The sequence below is a fragment of the Eurosta solidaginis genome, chromosome 5 (genome assembly GCF_040869045.1).
Source record: "Eurosta solidaginis isolate ZX-2024a chromosome 5, ASM4086904v1, whole genome shotgun sequence".
NCBI lineage: Eukaryota > Metazoa > Arthropoda > Insecta > Diptera > Tephritidae > Eurosta > Eurosta solidaginis.
This window is the reverse complement of record NC_090323.1, coordinates 165,529,097-165,551,698: the sequence shown is the minus strand read 5'-3', so window position 1 is coordinate 165,551,698 and position 22,602 is coordinate 165,529,097. Positions and strand designations below refer to the sequence as shown.

The following is a 22,602-nucleotide window of genomic DNA, read 5'->3' as shown; positions in this document are numbered from 1 at the left end:
CACTTCCTTTTAAATAATCATTAACACCTTTCATTTGATACCCATATCGTACAAACGCTTTCTAGAGTCACCCCTGTTCCACCTTTATGGCGATATCCCGAAATGGTGTCCACATATAGAACTATGGCCCACTCCCTTTTAAAATACATTTTAATACCTTCCATTTGATACACATGTCACACAAACACATTCCAGTTTTACCCTAGGTTCATTTTCCTACATTGTGATTTTCCCTTATTATAATGTTCGGTTAGCCAACTCAATTCGATTACTTTTTATTGTTGCTTTCCATGCAATTCGGTAAGCTAGCAAGTGTTTTAATTGTAATAGTTAGAAACGAAATACAGCTACACACCCAGCATTTTTTGAAATTATTAATCATATTAGAGTCTTTTTCGAGTCTCCAGAATGATCAAAATAAGCATATATGGGCTAATTTTCTGATCAGAAAAGACTCCCTCGTCGGGAGAAAATGGTACCCTACGCGCGACTACACTTGGTGAGCCTCTTTTGACCTATATTTCTAATCAGTATTTAGTCTTATTCGAGTCATATTTACCATCATTTGTGAGTCTTGTGGGAATAAGTTTTAAGTGTGTTTTAAAGATTTTGCGATTCTTTCTCGAAACATTTAAGAGTATTTGGAATCTTATTCTAATCATTTTTTGTGATCGCTTTACATTTTGTTGTGAAATCTTTGGTACTGCATAACTCTGAAGGTATAAATCCCAGAACATTGAAATTCAGTAAGGAATTATATGAGGTCAATGCCTAACACCACCAAGAAAATGTGGAATTGGGAAAAAGGGGGCGTGGCACCTCCCATACAAATCTATATATATAAAAGAAAGTCGTGTTAGTTACACTACGCATAACTCAAAAACGGATGAAGCGATGTGGCTGAAAATTGGTGGAGAGGTAGCTTAGAAACAGGGAACGGACATAAGATACTTTTTATCCTGTTCAGGCTAGGGTCTTGAGATCAAAACGTGGACCTGTTTACTCCTGGGATGTGTTTGTACAATATGTATATCAAATGAAAGCTGTTGATGAGTGCTTTAGTACAGGGTAGTTTTCATACCTATTGGTGACTAGGGTCTCGATATATAGGCCAAAACGTGGACCCGGGCACCCCTAGAATGTGTTTATACAATACGGATATCAAATGAAAGCTTTTGATGAGTGCTTTAGTACAAGGTAGTTTTCGTACCCCTGGGTGACTAGGGTCTCGAGATATAGGCCAATACCTGGACCCGGATACCTCTAGAAGGTGTGTGTAATAGGGATGGCAAATGAAAGCTGTTGCTGAGAGCGTTAAAGTAATTTCCATTGTCATATTCGATTTAGTCGCATCAACCTGGCAAAACTGATAAATAAGCATTCGAAGCCGAAATAAAGACATGAATTAATAATACCCACATATCTGCATATATACATATGTACATCCTATTCGATTTGCCTGAAATTTGGTGTATTAATTTGCCTGTATTAATATTTACGATCATTTTTTCCGGGAACTAGACCAGAGACGTACTGGGACTGGGATTAGGACTTGGACTGGGCCTGAGACTCGGAGTGGGACTGGGACTCGGAATAGGACTGGAACAAAATACATACCACCCTCTGGGACTGGCAATAAGGGATGAAGAAGAATGAGAAGAACTTGAGAGAAGAGAAAAGAGGGAAGGAGAAGGAAACTGAGAAAGAGATAGAGTGAGACGAAATAGAGATAGATGAATCGAAAAAAACGGAGGGGGGAGTGAAAAAAGGATTAAGAAAAATATAAGAGGGGTAGGCAGAGTTAGACGGAAAATGCTTATTAAGATATATGCAGATAGACCAAATTTAGGGCAGAACAACGTCTGCCGGGTCTGCTAGTAATAAATATCTTCCCAAGGATGACGCATGAAGCGTTCAAACGCGTTGAAACAAGTAAACAAAAAAAAATTTTCTTATTTAGACGACCAATAAACTCAACCCAGCAAAACATATTTTTTTGGATAGTTTAAGAGAATTTTTTTTATATTTGCTTGTGTAAGGCTCATATCTTTATATATTGTGGCGAATGTTAGCATCACTATGCTGTTAGTAAACAATAACAACAACTAAAAAAGCAAGAAACCACACGTATGTACAAGGAAACGAAGAATATTCCACACACAACCAGCAACTCGAAGTGAAGAGATTATATCACATACACATATGTATGTAGTCATCAGCTAAGAGCAGAAGTAGTTACTCTCACATACACACGCATATAGCTATATAACCAAGCATCAGATAAAACTGTCCATGAACAGTCTAGACCTTAGGGGAAATAGGTGAACGAGTCTAAGTGAGCTTGATTTAAACAAGCTAGTAGTGAAGTATCATTCAAATTGTGAAGTACTACTCCTTAAGTAGACTATATAAAGACCATTTTACAATACTGAATATTGGAGTTATTTATTCGACAGTGCAGCGATTGGAACGTTAGCAGAAGGTACATAATTATCAGAAAATCCCCAAAATTCGTTACAATATTTTATGGAAGAAAATCTTAAACACACTTCGGAAACAAACAGCAAACTAAAAAAAATCAGAAAATTGCTATTAGCATTTTCGTAAAATTTTCAAAAATTTTAAATTTTTTGGAAACATTTTGAAGATTTGTTTTCATAGTCTCAGTTACAAAATTCATAGGGGTTCTTACTTAAATTGTTCAATCCAAATTTCGAGTTTGCTACTGTAACTTATCCTTTGTCGGACTAAAATAGATTTTGCTATAAAGCTTCATACTCAAAAATTAAGGCATTGGATACGAAAATTCTTATTCTAATGTTCAGAAACTCTTGCAAAAAAATCCTTTTATATGAGTAAACTTTGAACTTTTCTTTTTCCACAACACTACCATATCCTTTTCTTGTACATATGTACATGCCACAAATACATATTCGTGTAAATGTAAAAACGCACAAAAACATAAGCATTGCATACATACCGATCGTAAAATACGCGATACGTTTCATGAGCCCATAAACGTCCCAGCTTATCTGGCTCTTGCAGTCTTTTTGCTGGTACGAGGACAATACCCTGAAAGACGCGCGTGATGTCACGTAGTGAGAATGTGTAATGAGATTTGGCGGGTGTTGGCAGAAAAACACGCAATGCTTGACGATAAACATTGACCATTGCTTCGGCGAGACCCTTAAAGATAAATAAACAAATATTTTAAAATATTTAATTTACTCAGATATGTGCATTTTTAAGGACTAATAAACAATTCAATGTTTGCAAGAAAATTCACGAGAATACCTATTGTTGTTCCTATCGTGATGCAGGGTTAATTTATTATTTTTGATGCATCTACTCTGCAAGAGTATGCCCATAAAAAAATTTTATTTTTAGTGGCATATTTTTGTGAATACCATTAGGTATTTGACTTCATGTTGATTTGAAATGTATAGATCCCCAAGGAACATAAATTTGAAGTTTGCACCACTTTTGCACCGTTAGCCTCAAATATGCAACTACTAACGGTACACACTTCAAATATATACCCCTGTCTTTTACTTACACGTGATAGTAATGCCACTTTTTCTGAATATTCTTTGGAGAAATGCCAATGGCCAATCGCAGTAAATATTTTAACGATGGTCGCATCCTCAAACGAGTCCACAGCGACAAGGAATGTGTGACGATAGAAGCGTGGGAAGATGAAATTGCTGCCGCCCGGTACACCCATAGCGCCAAGAAAACTCTGCATAAGCAAATTGGAACAAATAGACAATATGTGAAAACAAACACAACAACAAAGTACAGCAAATGCAACAAAAGGCAAAAAATAACCAAAAGTAAAACACACATAGATATGATGCCAATGTCCAGGTTTTTTACAAACAATAACAACAACACAAGTCACATTTGTTTTATTGTTATTTGAGCTTTTCAACTTTTTGCGATTGCAAAATTTGCTGTAACAAAAAATAAGTTAAAAATTTATTTCACATAAAAACAATAAATAAAATGCTAAAGCGAAAAACTTCGAAAAAAGGGAAAATAACAACAACAAAGCTGAAGTTAAATAAAAATAATAAAATTGCAAAAAAAAATTTAACAAAAGCCAACTTTGGGAATGTTAACTTTTGTAATATATACGATAATTCAGTGGTTGGATGTGTGTGGGCAGCTAACCGCGTTGCCAAAGAGCCGAACAATGCGGAAGTGGTCGCGTACACACAAACATTTCAATAAACCAGGGCCCGTAACGTTAATTTCTTTTTATAATATATGTTTTACTTGCTTGTTAGTAACTACTTAAATTTCGCAGAACTTGCCAAGGCATACTAAGTTTCGACGAAAGTTGCAAGCGAAAAAATAGTACTTACAGCAGTGATGAGAAAAATTGCAGTGACATTTTTATCAAGTTTCGCCAATTTCGATAAAATTTTATGAAAATTTCAAAAAAAAAATTTTAATCAGTCTGAATTTCGAAAGACGTATAACTTGTGCTTTGTTAAATTTAAAATAATTGGGCGTCCGCTCTGTTTAATCAAAAAATTCAAATAACTCCAGATAGAAAATTTGGAATTTTGATAAAGTTTTCTCGAATTTGCCCATTAGTTTATGTAGTTTTAGTTAAAAATTCATAGAGATTCTCTTTTAATATATCAAAAATAAAAAGAGAAGAAGTTAGTTGACGAAATCAAGGCGAATTCAGTACCAGGTGTTGTTATTCCAACAGCTTATTGCATCTTCTTGATTATTTTCCATACAGCGCCTTGTACTTTAATATGTCAGTTAATGGAAATCAATTAAAATACTTCAAATACTCTTGACTATCTCAGTATCAAATCGCTAGCTGCGAACGTGGTTATCTGGCTGTCATGACTGGGTGATCCGAATTATGTATGCGGAAACTGCTGGCGAGGAGCAATTGGAAACCGCTGCGCTACGTCCAAGGGTAGAAGTATGGCTGTATGATAGGTGGCCAATCTGATTATCTTCTATAGCATTCTGGTCTGGTGAAAAGCTCTAAACATTTCTTCCACATTAAAAAGCTTGGAAGCAATGCAACGTTTGGTGATGGTCTGAATAAAAGAGGCCCTTTGTCCAAGACTTACATTGGCACAAAATGTAATGCTGAATATGTACCCTTTTGATATCGTGATCAAACTTTTTCTGAATTTCTTTGCCTTTTTCTAAATATGTATTAATTCCCCTTGTTCAAAAGACACAAAATGTGTTGAAGAAACAATTTTTTTCAACTTTTCGGTGTTAATGGGTATCACAACCGTTCGGTATTTATTATGATTTGCTTGTCTATACCGAGTTTTGTTTTGCTTGCGATTTCATGCTGATTTCATTTATTAAATAAAATCAGAAAACTAACAAATATTTCCGGTCCCTGATACAATGCCAATTAAGGTTTGAGTGGCATGTGGACGTGTTAAACTTTTTCGTAAATTTTTATTTTGTTAGCTGATTGTATGCGCTTGCAAAAAAAAAGTTTTAAATATTACAAAATTGTTGTAATTTTTTAATATAACACATTGCTGTAAAGTAGATAGATTCGCGTTTAACATTTGTGTACATACTTTGCACTTTTTGAATATTTTAATACTAGCACGCAAATACACACACAAACAAATTCTTCAATAGGTGATAGCGAAAAAATATTCCCTGTTATAAAATATTTTATTTTTTACCAACTATGTTGCGCTCAATTTCACAGTAAACAAGTTTTCGGGCTGTTCGAAAGCATCAGGGTCATCATCGTCACGTGCCTTCCCTCACACTTAATTAAATGGCAACAGTTTCACATTCGTGTGGCATTTTTTGTTTAAATTTAAGCAATCAAATTAAAAACATGCTGAACAAGTAAAGTTGTCTAAGTTCGGGTGTAACCGAACATTATATACTCAGCGTGAGATTCAATTGTACATTTCATTTCAGATAAATTACTTTTCTACATAACACGTGGCACCGCTCGTTTAAAAAAAATGTCTCCCCATTTCCTCTTACAATAAAACTTGATAAGTGAAATATCATATAGCTTATTATTCTAGTCTACGACCCTTTTAAACTTGTTTTATATCTAAGTTGCCGTGGTCCTTAACCGATCCCGTTCATTTTAACTAGGCATATTTTCTGCTATAAGGAAAATATGTGTACACAATCTCATTACGATCCGTTAATTTTTCTTCGAGTTATGGCTCCCGAAACATAGAAAATTGCTTAGTCATAAAAGGGGCGGTGCCACACCCATTTTCGAAAATTTTAGTGTTTTCCAATTTAATGTTATAATTCAATTTAGAAATTAAAATTATAAGAAACTAAAATTCTAAAGCTTTTTTTCGGTAAGATATAGCTTACTATTTTCGTATGCGACCCTTTGAAAAATTTTTTATATAAAAGTGGGCGTGGTCTTTATCCGATCTTGTCCATTTTTTCTAGAAATATTTCCCGATATAGGGAAACTTTTTGTACCAAATTTTATTACGATCCGTTAATTTTTCTTCGATATATGGCTCCCGAAACATAGAGAATTGCTTAGTCATAAAAAGGGCGGTGCGACGCCCATTTTTTAATATTTGAATTTTTTCCTATTTATTGTTATAAATACACTTGGAAAATTAAATACCATTGTTATAAAACTCTTTTTTGCAAAGATATAGCTTATTTAATTCGTCCACAACCCTTTAAAAATCTTTTATATAAAAATGGGCATGGTCCTTAACCGGTTTCTTTAGCTTCTCTTCAAGGTATTCCTTATAGTAAAGCCAACCTCTGCCGAATTTTGTAACGATAGGTTTAACGATTTTTGATTTATAATTAATAATATTTGTAAAATTGATTTTATCACAAGTGGGTGGTGCCACGCCTATTTAAAATTTTTTTTTTTTTAATTTTTATCAAGAGTCTCAATATCAGTCCACACGTCAAATTTGAACATTCTAGGTGTATTACTTACTAAATAATGAGTTTTTTTGTATTTTACAAAAAGTTATATATATAAAAAGTGGGCGTGGTGATCACCCGATTCCGCTTATTTTCAATACCAATCTATTCTGGGTCCAGGTAAGCTCGTGTACCAAATTTGGTGAAGATACATCAGTATTTAATCAAGTTATCGTGTTAACGGACGGACGGACGGCTTAATCAAATTTTTTTTCGATACTGATGATTTTGATATATGGAAGTCTATATCTCTCGATTCCTTTATACCTGCACAACCAACCGTTATCCAATCAAAGTTAATATACTCTGTGTGCAAAGCACGCTGAGTATAAAAAGTGTCTACATGCAAAGGTGGCCAAGTGTATTGTTGTATTGTGGGTAAGTTCCGTTATGTTCAATCAACAATATGTGCATAATGTCGGGAGTGTATATTGTTTTTAATTTTTTTTTTGTTTTGCTACACTTTTGCCGTTGAAAAGTCACACATGTAAATCTTTACAGCCCCTCATACAAATAAGTACATTAGGGTGGCCCTTCGTTGTATGGAGGAAAAAAAGTGTTTGGATTATTGATCTCACCCCCTAAAAATATGCTAATAGCTTATAAACGAATATATACAAAGTTTTAGGCCAATCAAAAAAGATTTAGAGGTGTCGCAAGGGGCTTGAAATCCTGAAAAATGACGAATTTTTACAATCTCGTCTTTCAGGCTTCCATATTTCTAAACCCTACGAAAATTTATTGCTTTTCCATACCGCAGTAAGATCTATATTTTCTTACTTTTCTAAAATGGCCACAATTTCCAAAATCGGTCGATCAATAACAGAGTTATAGGGCAAAATATATATTGCTTTCGACAAACAAATATGAAAAGTAAATTAAGTCTGTGCAAATGTTTTTTTTTATTTATTTAAAAAGTATACACATGTATTTTTTTATAAATTTTCTTTCGAAATGCGTGATGCCACAACAAATTTAAGCCTGTACTGCAACTTGTTCTTGCAACAAGCATGTCGAAAGAAATTTAAAAAAAGTATAAAGAAATGAATATATATATTTTAAAACTGCAAACAACTACAACAAATTTCTGTGACGTTTTCTTATTAAAACTATACTGAATGAACAAATTTTGGAATAGTAGGTTTTTTTTTTTAAATAGATAAATTGCGGCACTTTGCATTTGGATGGAAAACCACTTCCAGAAATAGCAGGTCGTGAGAAGGTGAAACGACTTCCAGTTGTTTTTACTTACAGGAATGGTGAACTGTTAATAGGAGCTCCAAAATTACATGCTGCAACAGGCTCGGAAATAGCTGATACGTTGTATGAACTGTTATTTGAATGGGATCTGAAGGATGATATTGTGGCCTGTTGTTTTGATACGATATCGGTTAACACAGGCGTTATAAAAGGAGCCGCAACGTTGTTAGAAAAAAAACTTGAGCGAAAACTTTTGCATCTACCTTGTCGTCATCATATTTATGAAGTTCTGCTGAGAGATATTTTCCAGTAAAAACTAGTAAGGAAGTTCAGTTATTTCGGCGATTTCAAGAAAATTGCAAAAACATCGACAGAAATAGTTTTAGAGATTTGCTACAAAATAACGAATTGCAATTACTTTTAATCGATAGCAAAGATACTATTTTAAAAAACCCTCTAAGTAATAGTTGAAAAAGAAAATGGTAAGAGATGACTATAGAGAATTATTGGAATTAACGTCAATATGGCTAGGAGCAAATGATGACATAGAGTTTCGTGTACCAAAGCCAACTCATCATGCTCGGTGGATGTCTAAGGCATTGTATGGCTTAAAAATCTATTTATTTCGTGAACAGTTTAAACTAACGGAGTATGAAAAAATTCGATAGTAAGTATATGCGCGTTTATTATACAATTCTATGTTAAGCTTTGGTTTTACTGTACCAATCCTCAAAGAGCACCTCTTCAAGGCTTATCTTTTATTAAAGAAATTTAAAATTTATTAAACTATTTTATGAGCTCGAGGCCTTATCCAAATAAAAACGCAGTATACAAATTTTATATTTGTATTCTTATTTTATATTCGATATTTCGACTTCAGTCTGAAGTCATCAGCAGGACTGTGAAACAAAACAAAAACAAAAACAAAAACAAAAATTATAACATTTTCAAAAATCCACCATAAAACAAATATCACTTATACAATTGAGTATGTTATACAGCCAAACCATATGTGCGAAAATTAAGATTGTTGGAGACAAATAATCATACAAAAATATAAACAATATTTCAAAGCACCGGAAATGTAAACAAAATTTTTGCAAAAACAAAAGTATGTACATGGAGTGGCTAAAAGGACGACATACAAGCATACATATATACATATATCATCTGATTTTCCTATTGTTGTGGGAGAGATCTTCCTACCGCGCATTGTTGTTGCCTTAAAACTAAGTTCCGATACACATGTGCGCAGTGGTCAGTGTCCGCTTTAAAAGAGAAAAGTTAAATATTAGGGTGATCCCTGAATGGTTTCAAAATAAAACATCTTTAGAAATACCAAATGACATTCAGTGGCTTTTATCCTTAGGCCCTAAGTATGCTCTTCCAATCCAAAATAAGGAGTTTCCACTTTTCCAACTTATTGCAGACGGGGAGAATATTATACATACTTTAGAAGATAAGGAGGAACAGGAAATAGGAAGAAGCAATTTTACAAAGCTCATACACGATCATCTTAATAAGAATACCTTGTCAGCGCGAGATAAATTTATAAAAAATACCCTACATTCCACAAGAAAGTTTCTTAAGAGAAATAAAGATATTCTAATACTTACTGCCGATAAGGGTAATGTAACAGTAGCGATGGATAAATCTGAATACGACAGAAAAATGCAAACAATAGTTAATAATATTTCAACCTATAGAGTTTTGAAGCGTGATCCTACTAGCAAACTCCAAGAAAAGAATAACGAGTTAGTCCAAAAAATGTTCAATCTGAATATAATTGATTTAAGGGAAAAGAATCATCTGGTCTGCAAAAGTGCAAACCCTCCACGAATATATGGTTTGCCAAAAATCTATAAAGAAGGGGCACCTTTCCGACCGATTTGTTCGTCCATAAACTCGCCGTCCTACAACTTATGCAAATATGTAGTAAACATATTTAAGAATTTAACAAACACCTCCAAGTATAACGTTAAAGACTCAATTGAGTTTAGGAACAAAACAAAAGATACATTTATTCATGATGATGAGACTTTAGTGTCATTTGATGTGGTTTCTTTATTTCCGAGCATTCCAGTAGAATTGGCCTTGGAGATAATTTCCTCTAAGCGGAATGATATAAAAGAACTATTTATAACAATTATCAAGTTTTGCATTAAAGAGAACCGATATTGCAAATACAATGATAAAATATATGAACAGCGTTCAGGGATGCCCATGGGATCGCCAGCAGCACCTGTCGTAGCGGATATAGTAATGGAGGAACTATTATCCAAATTCGTAATGGAATCCACCAATAAACCCCGCTTACTAACTAAGAACGTGGATGACTTGTTTGCGGTTGTTAAAACAGAGGAGGTGGAAAATATTCTTAAGAATCTTAATAGCTGCAATAAATCAATAAAATTCACAATATAATTAGAAAAGGATGGAAAAATACCATTCTTGAATACACTTGTTATAAGGAAATATAACAAGCTGCTTATTAACTGGTATAAAAAGCCGACCGCATCAGGTAGACTCATAAACTTTAACTCAAAACACGAAAATAGAGCTATTATAAATACGGCGAGTAACTTCATAAGAAGTGACAAGATTTTTCACAAGAAGAATATCGAAATTGTCAAAGAAACTCTGAGAAATAGTGATCTCCCCATAAAGATAATCAACAAATTGCTCAGAAATTCCGTTATCAGGTTGAACAATGATAAAATTAGACAAACTTCGGGAGATAGAATATATAAATCAGTAGTGCATGTGCCGGGCGTAACGAACCGAATAAAATACTCAAATCTTTACAATCGGAAAAAATACCAAATAGCATCGACATATAATCACACACTTAGAAAGGTCTACAGCAGTACAAAAGATAAAATACCAAAGCATAAGAAATCCGACGTTGTTTATAGAATTCCGTGTAATGGTGACGGGTCCCACGTATGCGACCCGGTATATGTGGGGACAACAAAATTAAAACTCAAGACAAGGATTTCCGCTCACAGATCTAATATTAAGTTAAGAAACAATTATTCAGAAAATAAGACGGCCTTGTCAGCCTATTGTAAAGATACGGGACATTATCCAGACTTCGATAATGTAACTATTTTACAGGAGGAGAGAAATTATAATAAAAGATTTAATTTGGAAATACTTCATATAGCGAACACCCCTAACAGTACTAGGATGAATTTTAAAGCGGACACTGACCACTGCGCACATGTGTATCGGAACTTAGTTTTAAGGCAACAACAATGCGCGGTAGGAAGATCTCTCCCACAACAATAGGAAAATCAGATGATATATGTATATATGTATGCTTGTATGTCGTAATTTTAGCCACTCCATGTACTTTTGTTTTTGCAAAAATTTTGTTTACATTTACGGTGCTTTGAAATATTGTTTATATTTTTGTATGATTATTTTTCTCCAACAATCTTAATTTTCGCACATACTCAATTGTGTAAGTGATATTTGTTTTATGGTTGATTTTTGAAAATGTTATAATTTTTGTTTTTGTTTTGTTTCACAGTCCTGATGATGACTTCAGACTGAAGTCGAAATATCGAATATAAAATAAAAATACAAATATAAAATATTTATACTGCGTTTTTATTTGGATAAGGCCTCGAGCTCATAAAATAGTTTAATAAATTTTAAAGATTAAAGGCCAATAATAATTTTTTTTAAAAATGTTAAAGAAATTTATAAATACAGAAATGTTAATAAAAAAATATCTGACATTGCAATAAAAAAGTTTTGTAACCACCTATGGTACCTGTCTGAAGAATGTATTGCATTGGCATTATTAGATGATGACGTCTCTTGTACCATGAAGAAAAAGATTGTGGAAAAAATCAAAAGCATAGACAACTACGACAAGGAAACAGAAAATTTAAAGAGGTTACACTTAAGACCCAGTGAAATCAATAAATTCATAGAAAAATAACAACACGATTTTGTAACAGGAAATACAATTGATTTTTGGTCGGTTTGGGATATCTCAATTTCTGGAGGTAGATCCAGGATACTGTTATAAATATAAAAGTAGTTAACGACACAGCAGAACGAGGAGTAAAGCTTATAGAAGAATATAATAGAATACTTACAAATGACGAAGAAGAAAAACAATATTTTTTACAAGTTGTAACTGATTACAAAAAACAATTTGAATCACATACTAAATCATCACTAATTAGATCCGAGGACATAATATCATATTATATACGTGTCAGCTAAAGTTTCACAAGATATATGTATATGTTTTAAAAATGTATTTTCAAAAAAATTTGTAATAACAAAAAATTGAAAAAACCTCATTTACGTATACTTATTATATACACATTCTTGAAGTAATGACACCGTGTTTAAGGCATAATTTATTTTATAACTTTATTATTATTTGACAATTTTTGTTGTTTTAGATTTATTTGAAAGTAAAATATCTCTAGAACTAACTAATAACACGATAAACTAAGTTTCATCCATAACAAATGAAGTAGGGTTGACCAAATTTAAGAAATTGTAAGTATTCGTCATTTTTCAGGATTTCAAGCTCTTTGCGCCACCTCTAACCCTTTTTCGATTGACCTAAAACTTTGTATATTCTAGTTTTTAGGCTATTCGCATATTTTTAGGGGGTGAAATCGAGAATCGGAACACTTTGGAAAATAAGGGACACCCTAATGTACATATGTATATATCCCCTTAGTATACCCCCGCTTACCATATCGACCAACTCAATTTTTGTGGTATCCACCAAATCAGACCAATAACCATGATCCAACCATTGTCGTATCAATTCGAGTGGTGGCTGTGAGCCGTATGTGTCCTTTGATGGCATTGCAACATCGTCGCAAAATATTAAGCACTGCATGGGGGAGAATAAAATACAAAAAAAAAAATGTTTACATGCCACGTAAAAAATAATTTATATAAAGACATGCGGAATTGTAAAGTCATATTTGTTTACTGCAATAACAAATAAAGAAAAAAACTTACCCTTTTACCCAGTGCCGGTCCGTAAACTCCTTTTCGTCTTCGATCCAATTTTGACATAATTGTATCTTGTACCTGGATAAATGGGTGAAAGATACATTTGATTAAAAAAAACTTGGGACAAAGATAGTATGGTGATATAATTGATATTGTAGGATAAATATTTTCTAAACTATTTTGATTTGATTTAAACTCCTTTGGTGTTACCAATGACTTCGTTTTGTTGGGAACCAGCATCAACACTAACAACAACAACAGCTCTGAAATCCAGCGAAGAATCACTCTTGCCAATAAAACTACTTTGGACTAGGTAGGCAATTGAAAAGTAAAGTCCCCTCTAGCCAAACGAAAATCATAATCTACAAGTCACTTATCGTACCCGTCCTGCCATATGATGCAGAAGCATGGACCATGACAACACCAAATGAAGCGGCTATGGGAGTGTTCGAGAGAAAAGTTCTTCGAAAGATTTATGGATGTCTACGCGTTGGTGATGGTGAGTATCGAAGAAGATTTAACGATGAGCTGTACGATCTCTACGCAGACATGAACACAGTCCAGCGAATTAAAACGCAGCGGCTGCGCTGGCTAGGCCATGTTATGCGAACGAAGGATGACGCTCCGGCCAATAAAGTGTTTCTATCAGCACACGCCTGTGAAACCAGAGGTAGAGGGCGGCCCTCACTACGCTGGAAGGACCAGGTGGAAAACGATTGTGTAACCGGTTGGCAGAGAGAAGAAGCAACGAGCGCGTCTTGTTGAACGGCCATAACCGTTTAAACGGTTAAGCGACAATTAAGAAAGTAAGTAATTTTGGTATGAATTGTTTTCCGGAACTTGAGGAAAAGAGTTCGTCGTTGTGGTAGACGAGTACGTTATTGCTATACCAGGCTAGCCAAATACCTTATTGCTTTGATCTTTTATGATATTACCTTTTTTCACAAAAGTCAAAAAGAAACTTCTCTAATGGAATAGATATTGTTTATGCTTCGGTTTTGTCCAAATTTGATTCTCAGTTAGCTTTTTTCCAAGGTTTATATTTAAAAACTTTTTTTTCTTGTAAATGGAAAATTGTATTTATTTGCAAAGAAAAAGGGGGTTGTAAGATAGAGGAGATGATAAAGGATGAAAGAGGGAATGTTTGAGGGCCTATTCGAAAAATCATCTGTATACTCAAAAAACTTCAGAAAACTAACTAAAACGAAAGATCGAAATTTTTGTATATTTTGTCGAATTTTGGAATTTTTCAAATACGCTTCGAGATTGATTTTCATAGTTTTAGTTATGAAATCCGCGAAAGTCTTTTTTCTTAAATTGTCGAAAATAAAAAAAAGAGATGTAATTAACAAGGTTTGATAAAAATGGTTTGGCTATTTTAGTGTTCGCTGCTGCGAATGAAATTTGCTACCTTAAAAGCTTTTTGTCTGGTTATTATTTGCGATAACATTCTTCGGCGAAATTAGGACACACAGATAAAGAGAAACTGAGATGTAGGAAGGGGAGAAGGGCAACGAGAAGTGTTGGTAGAGGTTGAGGTGAGGGTAATAAAAAGTAAGGGAAAGTAAGAGAAGGTTAGGTTATATTAAATTAAAGTGGCCGCCTCCGCTGCCCAAGTGGAAGAAGTGAGAGAAACAATCCCTTATATAAGTATTTCGAAAGAAAATTGAAGAAAGGAGAAGAGAGGGTGAGAAAAGAGTTGAACTGTCTGTAAAATTTACATCCATGTACTAAAGAAACGTTTCTTTTAAAACTGGTTTACAACTTCTGCTTGTCAAGCCACTGCGAATATACAGCTCAAAATGGAAGACAAGAAGGCTGCCTTAACCACCCAGCTCAATTATTTTCAATGTTATACGGAATACTTTTTTCGATTTGCTTCAGGCAGGGGCAGCGGAAGTGAGAAAGGGGGAAGGAATAAAGAGATAGCGTGGAAAGAAGAACAGCGAGTGGTATATACGGGACAAACGGTGAAGATCAATAGGATGAAGGGAGTAAGCGAAAACAAGAAAGATAAAATGGAGAAAAGATGAAAAGACTAAAGACATTTTTCTGTATTTCGAACGATAACTCAGACGAAGTTTTTTCCGACTCAGACATAAGTGAGGTGGACAGCTCTGTTCGACCGATGCTGAGTTGTCTCCTAGGGAGAATATGAGAACAGGGCAACGGACTTACTGTGGACCAATAGGGTTGACTGCGAAGTCTCAATGTCCTTATGGCCATGCTTAGATAGGAAGGGCACCAGCTTCCTTCTCAAACTGAACAAATCTGTGTTGAAGGTACTTACTGGTATCATCACTGACATTTGTGCTATCGCACCAATGTCCGACGGTGGGAATACCAACAAGCTCCATCTGCAGAAGCTGTCAGGATGAGGAGGAAGAAGAGTCGATTTACCACTTTCTCTGCCGATGCCTGGCGCTTTAAAAAAGAAGGCTCAGATTGCTGGGCTCACGCCTCTTCGACAGCCTGGCAGAGGTTGGGAAGGTGGACGTCTCGTTTCTTCTTAGTTTCATCGGGGAAAGCAAGTGGTTCGTTGATGGGGTTAAACGAATTTGCCGCCACCCTGTACTTACTGAGGGCACTCACAATGGACAAAAATCTCTCCAAGTGGAAGTGTGGGTATCACCCACGGACGCCCTCTTAACTTAACCTAACCTATCATCTCTTGGCGATTTCGTTTTTTTAACAGTTTCTTTTTTTTTTTGTTTTTTGCTATAAGAGGAACGGGAAAGCAATTATCAAATGATATGCTGATAGTGTGTAACATAAAGGAACATTCGTTTCGCAAAGAGGGTGAGGCCCTGAGCGATAGAAACTTCTTGAAATCCTTTTAAAGGTAAAAAGAAAACGTGATTCAAGACGAGACTGGATCTGTTATAGTGTTAAAGGTAGAAAAAAATAAGTAGCCAATTTGGAAGCGCAAACAAATTTTAAAATGATTTCAAATGTCATTTTGGTCTCGACTTTGGTAATGTAGGCAATCATATAATAAAATATCTACAAGCCATGAAGCAGTTTATTCATCAAGAATGTCATACTGATTCTGATCTAAGAGGAGGACGTATTGTTTTTTTTTGTGTCGGAAAATCATCATCAGGGATAAAGCTTATTTCCACCTTGGAAGTGAAGTCAATAAATAAAAATATCGTTTATGAGGCATTCAAAATCTGTGTAGCTGTAGGGCTATTTATGTACTTGTAATAAATATACTTTGTTATATTTTAAACTTTTTATTATTAGATTGTTTATTGTTTATTGTCAAAAAATGAAAATATTGTGTGTTAATAATATATCTTTTTTAATTAAATTTTGATAAAATCATATATGTAATACTCCTATATTTTATGGTTCAACTATATGGTTGGCTCATCTGTAAAGTAACAAATTATATCTGCTCAAATTGTCAAAATCTGTTTATTGGTATTAGGCGAATGGAATGAAATGAAAACATAAAACATTGCGGTTTTTGTGTGTGGTAAGAAAATGTTGTCAATGTGTTGGTTTCATTTTGAGTTTTCCATCTCCTTTTGACAATCCCATCGACCATGCAATGATAAAAATAAAATCAGCTGATGAGATGAGCCAACCATATAATTAAGCCATGCCTATATTGCTAATAGAAAATGCTCGCAATAAGTTTTGAATTCGAAATCAAAACAAGACAGCCTATAAAATTTTTGTGATTGCAGCGTCATAAGTGTGACAAGAGAAAATTTAAATTAAGGTACATTCGATTATTGAATACCAAAACAAAAACGTTTAAACAGCAATATATCGGCACTCTTATTTTTGGGAATATACCTAGCCTTTTGTAGCAATATAGGAGTATTACATACATATATGGATAAAATAAATATAAAATATTTTTAAATCAGTTGCATCGAGTTTCTTTCAGTCATACGTCAGTGATGGTAAAACGTCACATAAAAATTTACTTAAATTTAAGGTTACCACAAAAATTATGAAACAGGTTATTGATACATTTTCTACACATGATTTATTTGCACACGAAAATTATGAATATTATACAAAAAGTACAAGACGAATTGATACGCAATTTTCAATATTCACCCCCATGGTACAAACTAGCTCAAAAAAATATGCACTTCAACACTCTCTGAGGACTAAGAAAACATGGTTGCAGTGTCAGTGTGAGTGATGAGGTTTGCCATCTATTAATCTTCAACATTTGTTACCTAAATCTTTCGTTGAACCAATATACAAACAAAATAATCAAGTTATATTTCTTTTATATGAATTATTAGTGAAGTTACTAAATGTATACAAAAAACAAGTAAAGGTGTCTCAGTTCGGGTGTAACCGAACATTACATACTCAGCGTGAGCTTCAATTGTACATTTCATTTCAGATGAATTACTTTTCTAAATAACACGTGGCACCGCCCATTTAAAAAAAATGTACCCCCATTTGCTCTTACAATAAAGCTTGATAAGTGAAATATCATTGATTCAAAACAATTTTTTGCTAAGTTATAGCTTATTATTCTAGTATACGACCCTTTTAAACTTTTTTTATATCTAAGTTGCCATGGTCTTTAACCGATCCCGTCCGTTTTTACTAGAAATATTTTCTACTACAGGGAAAATTTGTTACCCTATTTTATTACGATCCGTTAATCTTTCTTCGAGCTATGGCTCCCGAAACATAGAAAATATCTTAGTCATAAAAGGGGCGGTGCCATACCAATTTTCAAAAATTTTAGTGTTTTCCAATTTAATGTTATAATTCAATTTAGAAAGTAAAATTCTATTGACGCAAGGTTTTTTTTCGCAAAGATATAGCTTATTATTTTCGTATACGAACCGTTTAAAAATCTTTTATATAAAAGGGGCGTGTTCTTTAACCGATCTTTTTTCTAGAACTATTTCCTGCTGTTTTTGTACCAAATTTTATTACGATCCGTTAATTTTTCTTCGAGTTATGGCTCCCGAACATAGAGAATTGCTTAGTCATAAAAGGGGCGGTGCCCAGCCCATTTTTTTAAATTTGAAGTTTTTCCTTTTTTGTTATAAATACACTTGGGAAATGAAATACAATTGATATAAAGCTCTGTTTTGCAAAGATATAGCTTATTTTATTAGTCCACGACCCTTTTAAAAATCTTTTATATAAAAGTGGGCGTGGTCCTTAACCGATTTCGTTAATTTTTCTTCAAAGCATTCCTTATAGTAAAGGCAACCTCTCTGCGGAATTTAGTTACGATAGGTTTAAAGATTTTTGATTTATGATAAATAGCCCTGTTTTTTTTTTACACGCGTATACGTTTCGTTTGCGCGCGATAAAAAAACGCCTATCCTCGCCTAGATAATGCTTAGGAGACCCATCTAGCGGCAGTGGTTAAACAACTAGCTACAGCACAGGGTGTACCGAAAAGCGAAGACACAACCCTCTGTTGTATTTCTGTGTATAACATATGGCTGAATCAGTTGTGATGAATAGTGGACGCGCATAGAATACATAGAATTAGTGCAGAGGTTGAAACATAAACACATATTTCAGTTACATCTGAGTATAATGCGTATTGAAATTTAGTAGTACTAATTTTATGCGTAGCAATTTCAGCAGTGTATTTAAAGTTTGTCGCTTAGTGGTCCATATAAAGTTTAAGCGTAAACGTATATAGATGTGAAAAAGACACAGCTAATAATATTTTAAAATTGATTTTATCACGAGTGGGCGGAACCACGCCCATTTAAAAAAAATTTTCAAATTTTTGACAAGAGTCTTAATATGAGTCCACGCGTCAAATTTCAACATTCTAGGTGTATTATTTACTAAATAATCAGGTTTTTGTGTTTTCCAAAATGTTATACATTTTCGCTCATTTTCAATACCAATCTATTTTGGGTCCAGATAAGCTCGTGTACTAAATTTGGTGAAGATATCTCTATATTTACTAAAGTTATCGCGTTAACGGACAGACACTCCGGCGGACATGGCTCAATCAAATTTTTTTTCGGTACTGATGATTTTGATATATGGAAGACTATATCTATCTCGATTCCTTTATACCTGTACAACCAACCGTTATCCAATCAAAGTTAATATACTCTGTGTGCAAAGCGCGAATAAGTTTTTATACTCAATTGATCAGAGCTCACTGAGTATAATAACTTTCATTGCTAACGGTTGGTTGTACAGGTATAAAGCAACCGAGATAGGTATAGACTTCCATATATCAAAATCATCAGTATCGAAAAAAAATTTGATTGAGCCATGTCCGTCCGTCCGTTAACAGGACAACTTGAGTCAATTTTGAGGTATCTGGATGAAATTTGGTATGTAGGTTTCTGGGCACTCATCTCAGATCGCTATTTAAATCGAACGAAATCTGACTATAGCCACGCCCACTTTTTAGATATCGAAAATTTTTTTAAAGTCAAATTTTAATATCTTTACAGTATATAAGTAAATTGTGTCAACATTCAACACCAGTAATGATATAAAATAAAAAAAAATAATAAATGTAAGGTGCGATAGCCTCCGAAGAGATCTAAGGCCGAGCTTCTCTTCCAATTTGCGTCGTGCTCCTCTTTAGTTTTCCTACAAATTGGCCGGACGGGACCTACGTGTTTTATGCCGACTCCGAACGGCATCTGCAAGGCAGATGAGTTTTCACTGAGAGCTTTTCATGGCAGAAATACACCCGGAGCGCTTGCCAAACACTGCCGAGGGGCGACCCCGCTTAGAAAAATTTTCTTCTAATTGACAAACCTTATTTCTAAAATTTTGATGTTGCTTTGCGCGGGGTGCGAACCCAGGGCATACGTGTAATAGGCGGAGCACGATACCATCACACCACGGTGGCCGCCAATGATGATATGTTGCAACAAAATACAAAAATAAATGAACACTTCAAAATAGGCGTGGCTCCGCCCTTTTTCATTTAATTTGTCTAGGATACTTTTAATGCCATAAGTCGAACAAAATTTACCAATCCTTGTGAAATTTGGTAGGGGCATATATCCTATGACGATAACTGTTTTCTGTGAAAAAAGGCGGAATCGGTTGAAGCCACGCCCAGTTTTTATACACAGTCGACCGTCTGTACTTCCGCTCGGCCGTTAACACAATAACTTGAGCAAAAGTCGATATATCTTTACTAAACTTAGTTCACGTACTTATCTGAACTCACATTGTATTGGTGTAAAAAATCCGAAATCCGACTATGACCACGCTCACTTTTTCGATATCGAAAATAACGAAAAACCGAAAAAGTGCAATAATTCATTACCAAAGACAGATAAAGGGATGAAATTTGGTAGGTGAGTGGAACTTATGGCGCAGAATAGAAAATAAGCAAAATTTTGGACAATGGGCGTGGCACCGCCCACTTTTAAAAGAAGGTAATTTAAAACTTTTGCAAGCTGTAATTTGGCAGTCGTTGAAGATATCATGATGAAATTTGGCAGGAACATTACCCCTATTACTATATGTACGCTTAATAAAAATTTGCAAAACGCCCACTTTAAAAAAAAATTTTTTTTTAAAGTAAAATTTTAACAAAAAATTTAATATCTTTACAGTATATAAGTAAATTATGTCAACATTCAACTCCAGTAATGATATGGTGCAACAAAATACAAAAATAAAAGAAAATTTCAAAATGGGCGTGGCTCCGCCCTTTTTCATTTAATTTGTCTAGGATACTTTTAACGCCATAAGTCGAACAAAAATTAGCCAATCCTTTTGAAATTTGGTAGGGCTATAGATTTTATGACGTTAACTGTTTTCTGTGAAAATGGGCGAAATCGGTTGATGCCACGCCCAGTTTTTATACACAGTCTTCCGTCTGTCCTTCCGCATGGCCGTTATCACGATAACTAGAGCAAAAATCGACATATCGTTACTGAACTTAGTTCACGTACTTATCTGAACGCACTTTATCTTGGTATAAAAAATGAACGAAATCCGATTATGACCACGCTCACTTTTTCGATATCGAAAATAACGAAAAATGAAAAAAATGCCATAGTTCTTTACAAAATACGAAAAAAGGGATGATACATGGTAATTGGATTGGTTTATTGACGCGAAATGTAACTTTAGAAAAAACTTTGTAAAATGGTTGTGACACTTACCATATTAAGTAGAAGAAAATGAAAAAGTTCTGCAGGGCGAAATAAAAAACCCTTGAAATCTTTGCAGGTATTGCATATATAAATAAATTAGCGCTATCCAACAGATGATGTTCTGGGTCACCCTGGTCCACATTTTGGTCGATATCTGGAAAACGCCTTCACATATACAACTACCACCACTCCCTTTTAAAACTCTCATTAATACCTTTAATTTGATACCAATATCGTACAAACGTATTCTAGAGTCACCCTGGTCCACCTTTATGCGATATCTCGAAAAGGCGACCACCTATAGAACTAAGCCCCACTCCCTTTTAAACTCATTAACACCTTTCATTTGATACCCATATCGATATCTCGAAAAGGCGTCCACCAATAGAACTAAGGCCCACTCCCTTTTAAAATACTCATTAACACCTTCCATTTGATTCCCATATCGTACAAACAAATTCTATAGTCACCCCTGGTCCACCTTTATGGCAATAGCTCGAAAAGGCGTCCACCAATAGAACTAAGGCCCACTCCCTTTTAAAATACTCATTAACACATTTCGTTTGATACCCATATTGTACAAACGTATTCTAGAGTTACCCCTGGTCCCCCTTTATGGCGATATCTCGAAAAGGCGACCACCTATACAACTACCACCACTCCCTTTTAAAACCCTCATTAATACCTTTAATTTGATACCCATATCGTACAAACACATTCTAGAGTCACCCCTTGTCCACCTTTATGGCGATATTTCGAAACGGCGTCCACCTATAGAACTAAGGCCCACTGCCTTTTAAAATACTCATTAACACCTTTCGTTTGATACCCATATCGTAGAAACAAATTCTAGAGTCACCCCTGGTCCTCCTTTATGACGATATCTCGAAAAGGCGTCCACCAATAGAACTAAGCCCCACTCCCTTTTAAACTCATTAACACCTTTCATTTGATACCCATATCGATATCTCGAAAAGGCGTCCACCAATAGAACTAAGGCCCACTCCCTTTTAAAATACTCATTAACACATTCCATTTGATACCTATATCGTACAAACAAATTCTAGAGTCACCCCTTCTCCACCTTTATGGCGATATCTCGACAAGGCGTCCACCTATAGAACTAAGGCCCACACCCTTTTAAATTACTCATTAACACCTCTCATTTGATACCCATATCGTAAAAAAAAATTCTAGAGTCACCCCTGGTCGAACATTATGGCGATATCTCAAAAAGGCGTCCGCTCATAGAACTAAGGCCCACTCCCTTTTAAAATACTCATTAACGCCTTTCGTTTGATACCCATATTGTACAAACGCATTCTATAGTCAACCCTGATCCACCTTTATAACCATATCTCGGAAA

The 22,602-nt window shown here is 34.6% G+C and overlaps 1 protein-coding gene across 1 annotated transcript in view; it reads right to left on the bottom strand.

Annotated features, from left to right (window-relative positions):
* Dnah3 (dynein heavy chain 3, axonemal) overlaps nucleotides 1-22,602 on the bottom strand; it is a 457,577-nt gene that overhangs the window by 193,048 nt on the left and 241,927 nt on the right. Inside the window, exons 38-41 of the mRNA XM_067756774.1 lie at nucleotides 13,144-13,215; nucleotides 12,869-13,012; nucleotides 3,557-3,739; nucleotides 2,981-3,186 (exon numbers count right to left, since the gene is read on the bottom strand). Of these exons, the coding sequence (XP_067612875.1) occupies nucleotides 2,981-3,186; nucleotides 3,557-3,739; nucleotides 12,869-13,012; nucleotides 13,144-13,215 (605 nt within the window). The remainder of the gene's footprint in view (nucleotides 1-2,980; nucleotides 3,187-3,556; nucleotides 3,740-12,868; nucleotides 13,013-13,143; nucleotides 13,216-22,602) is intronic.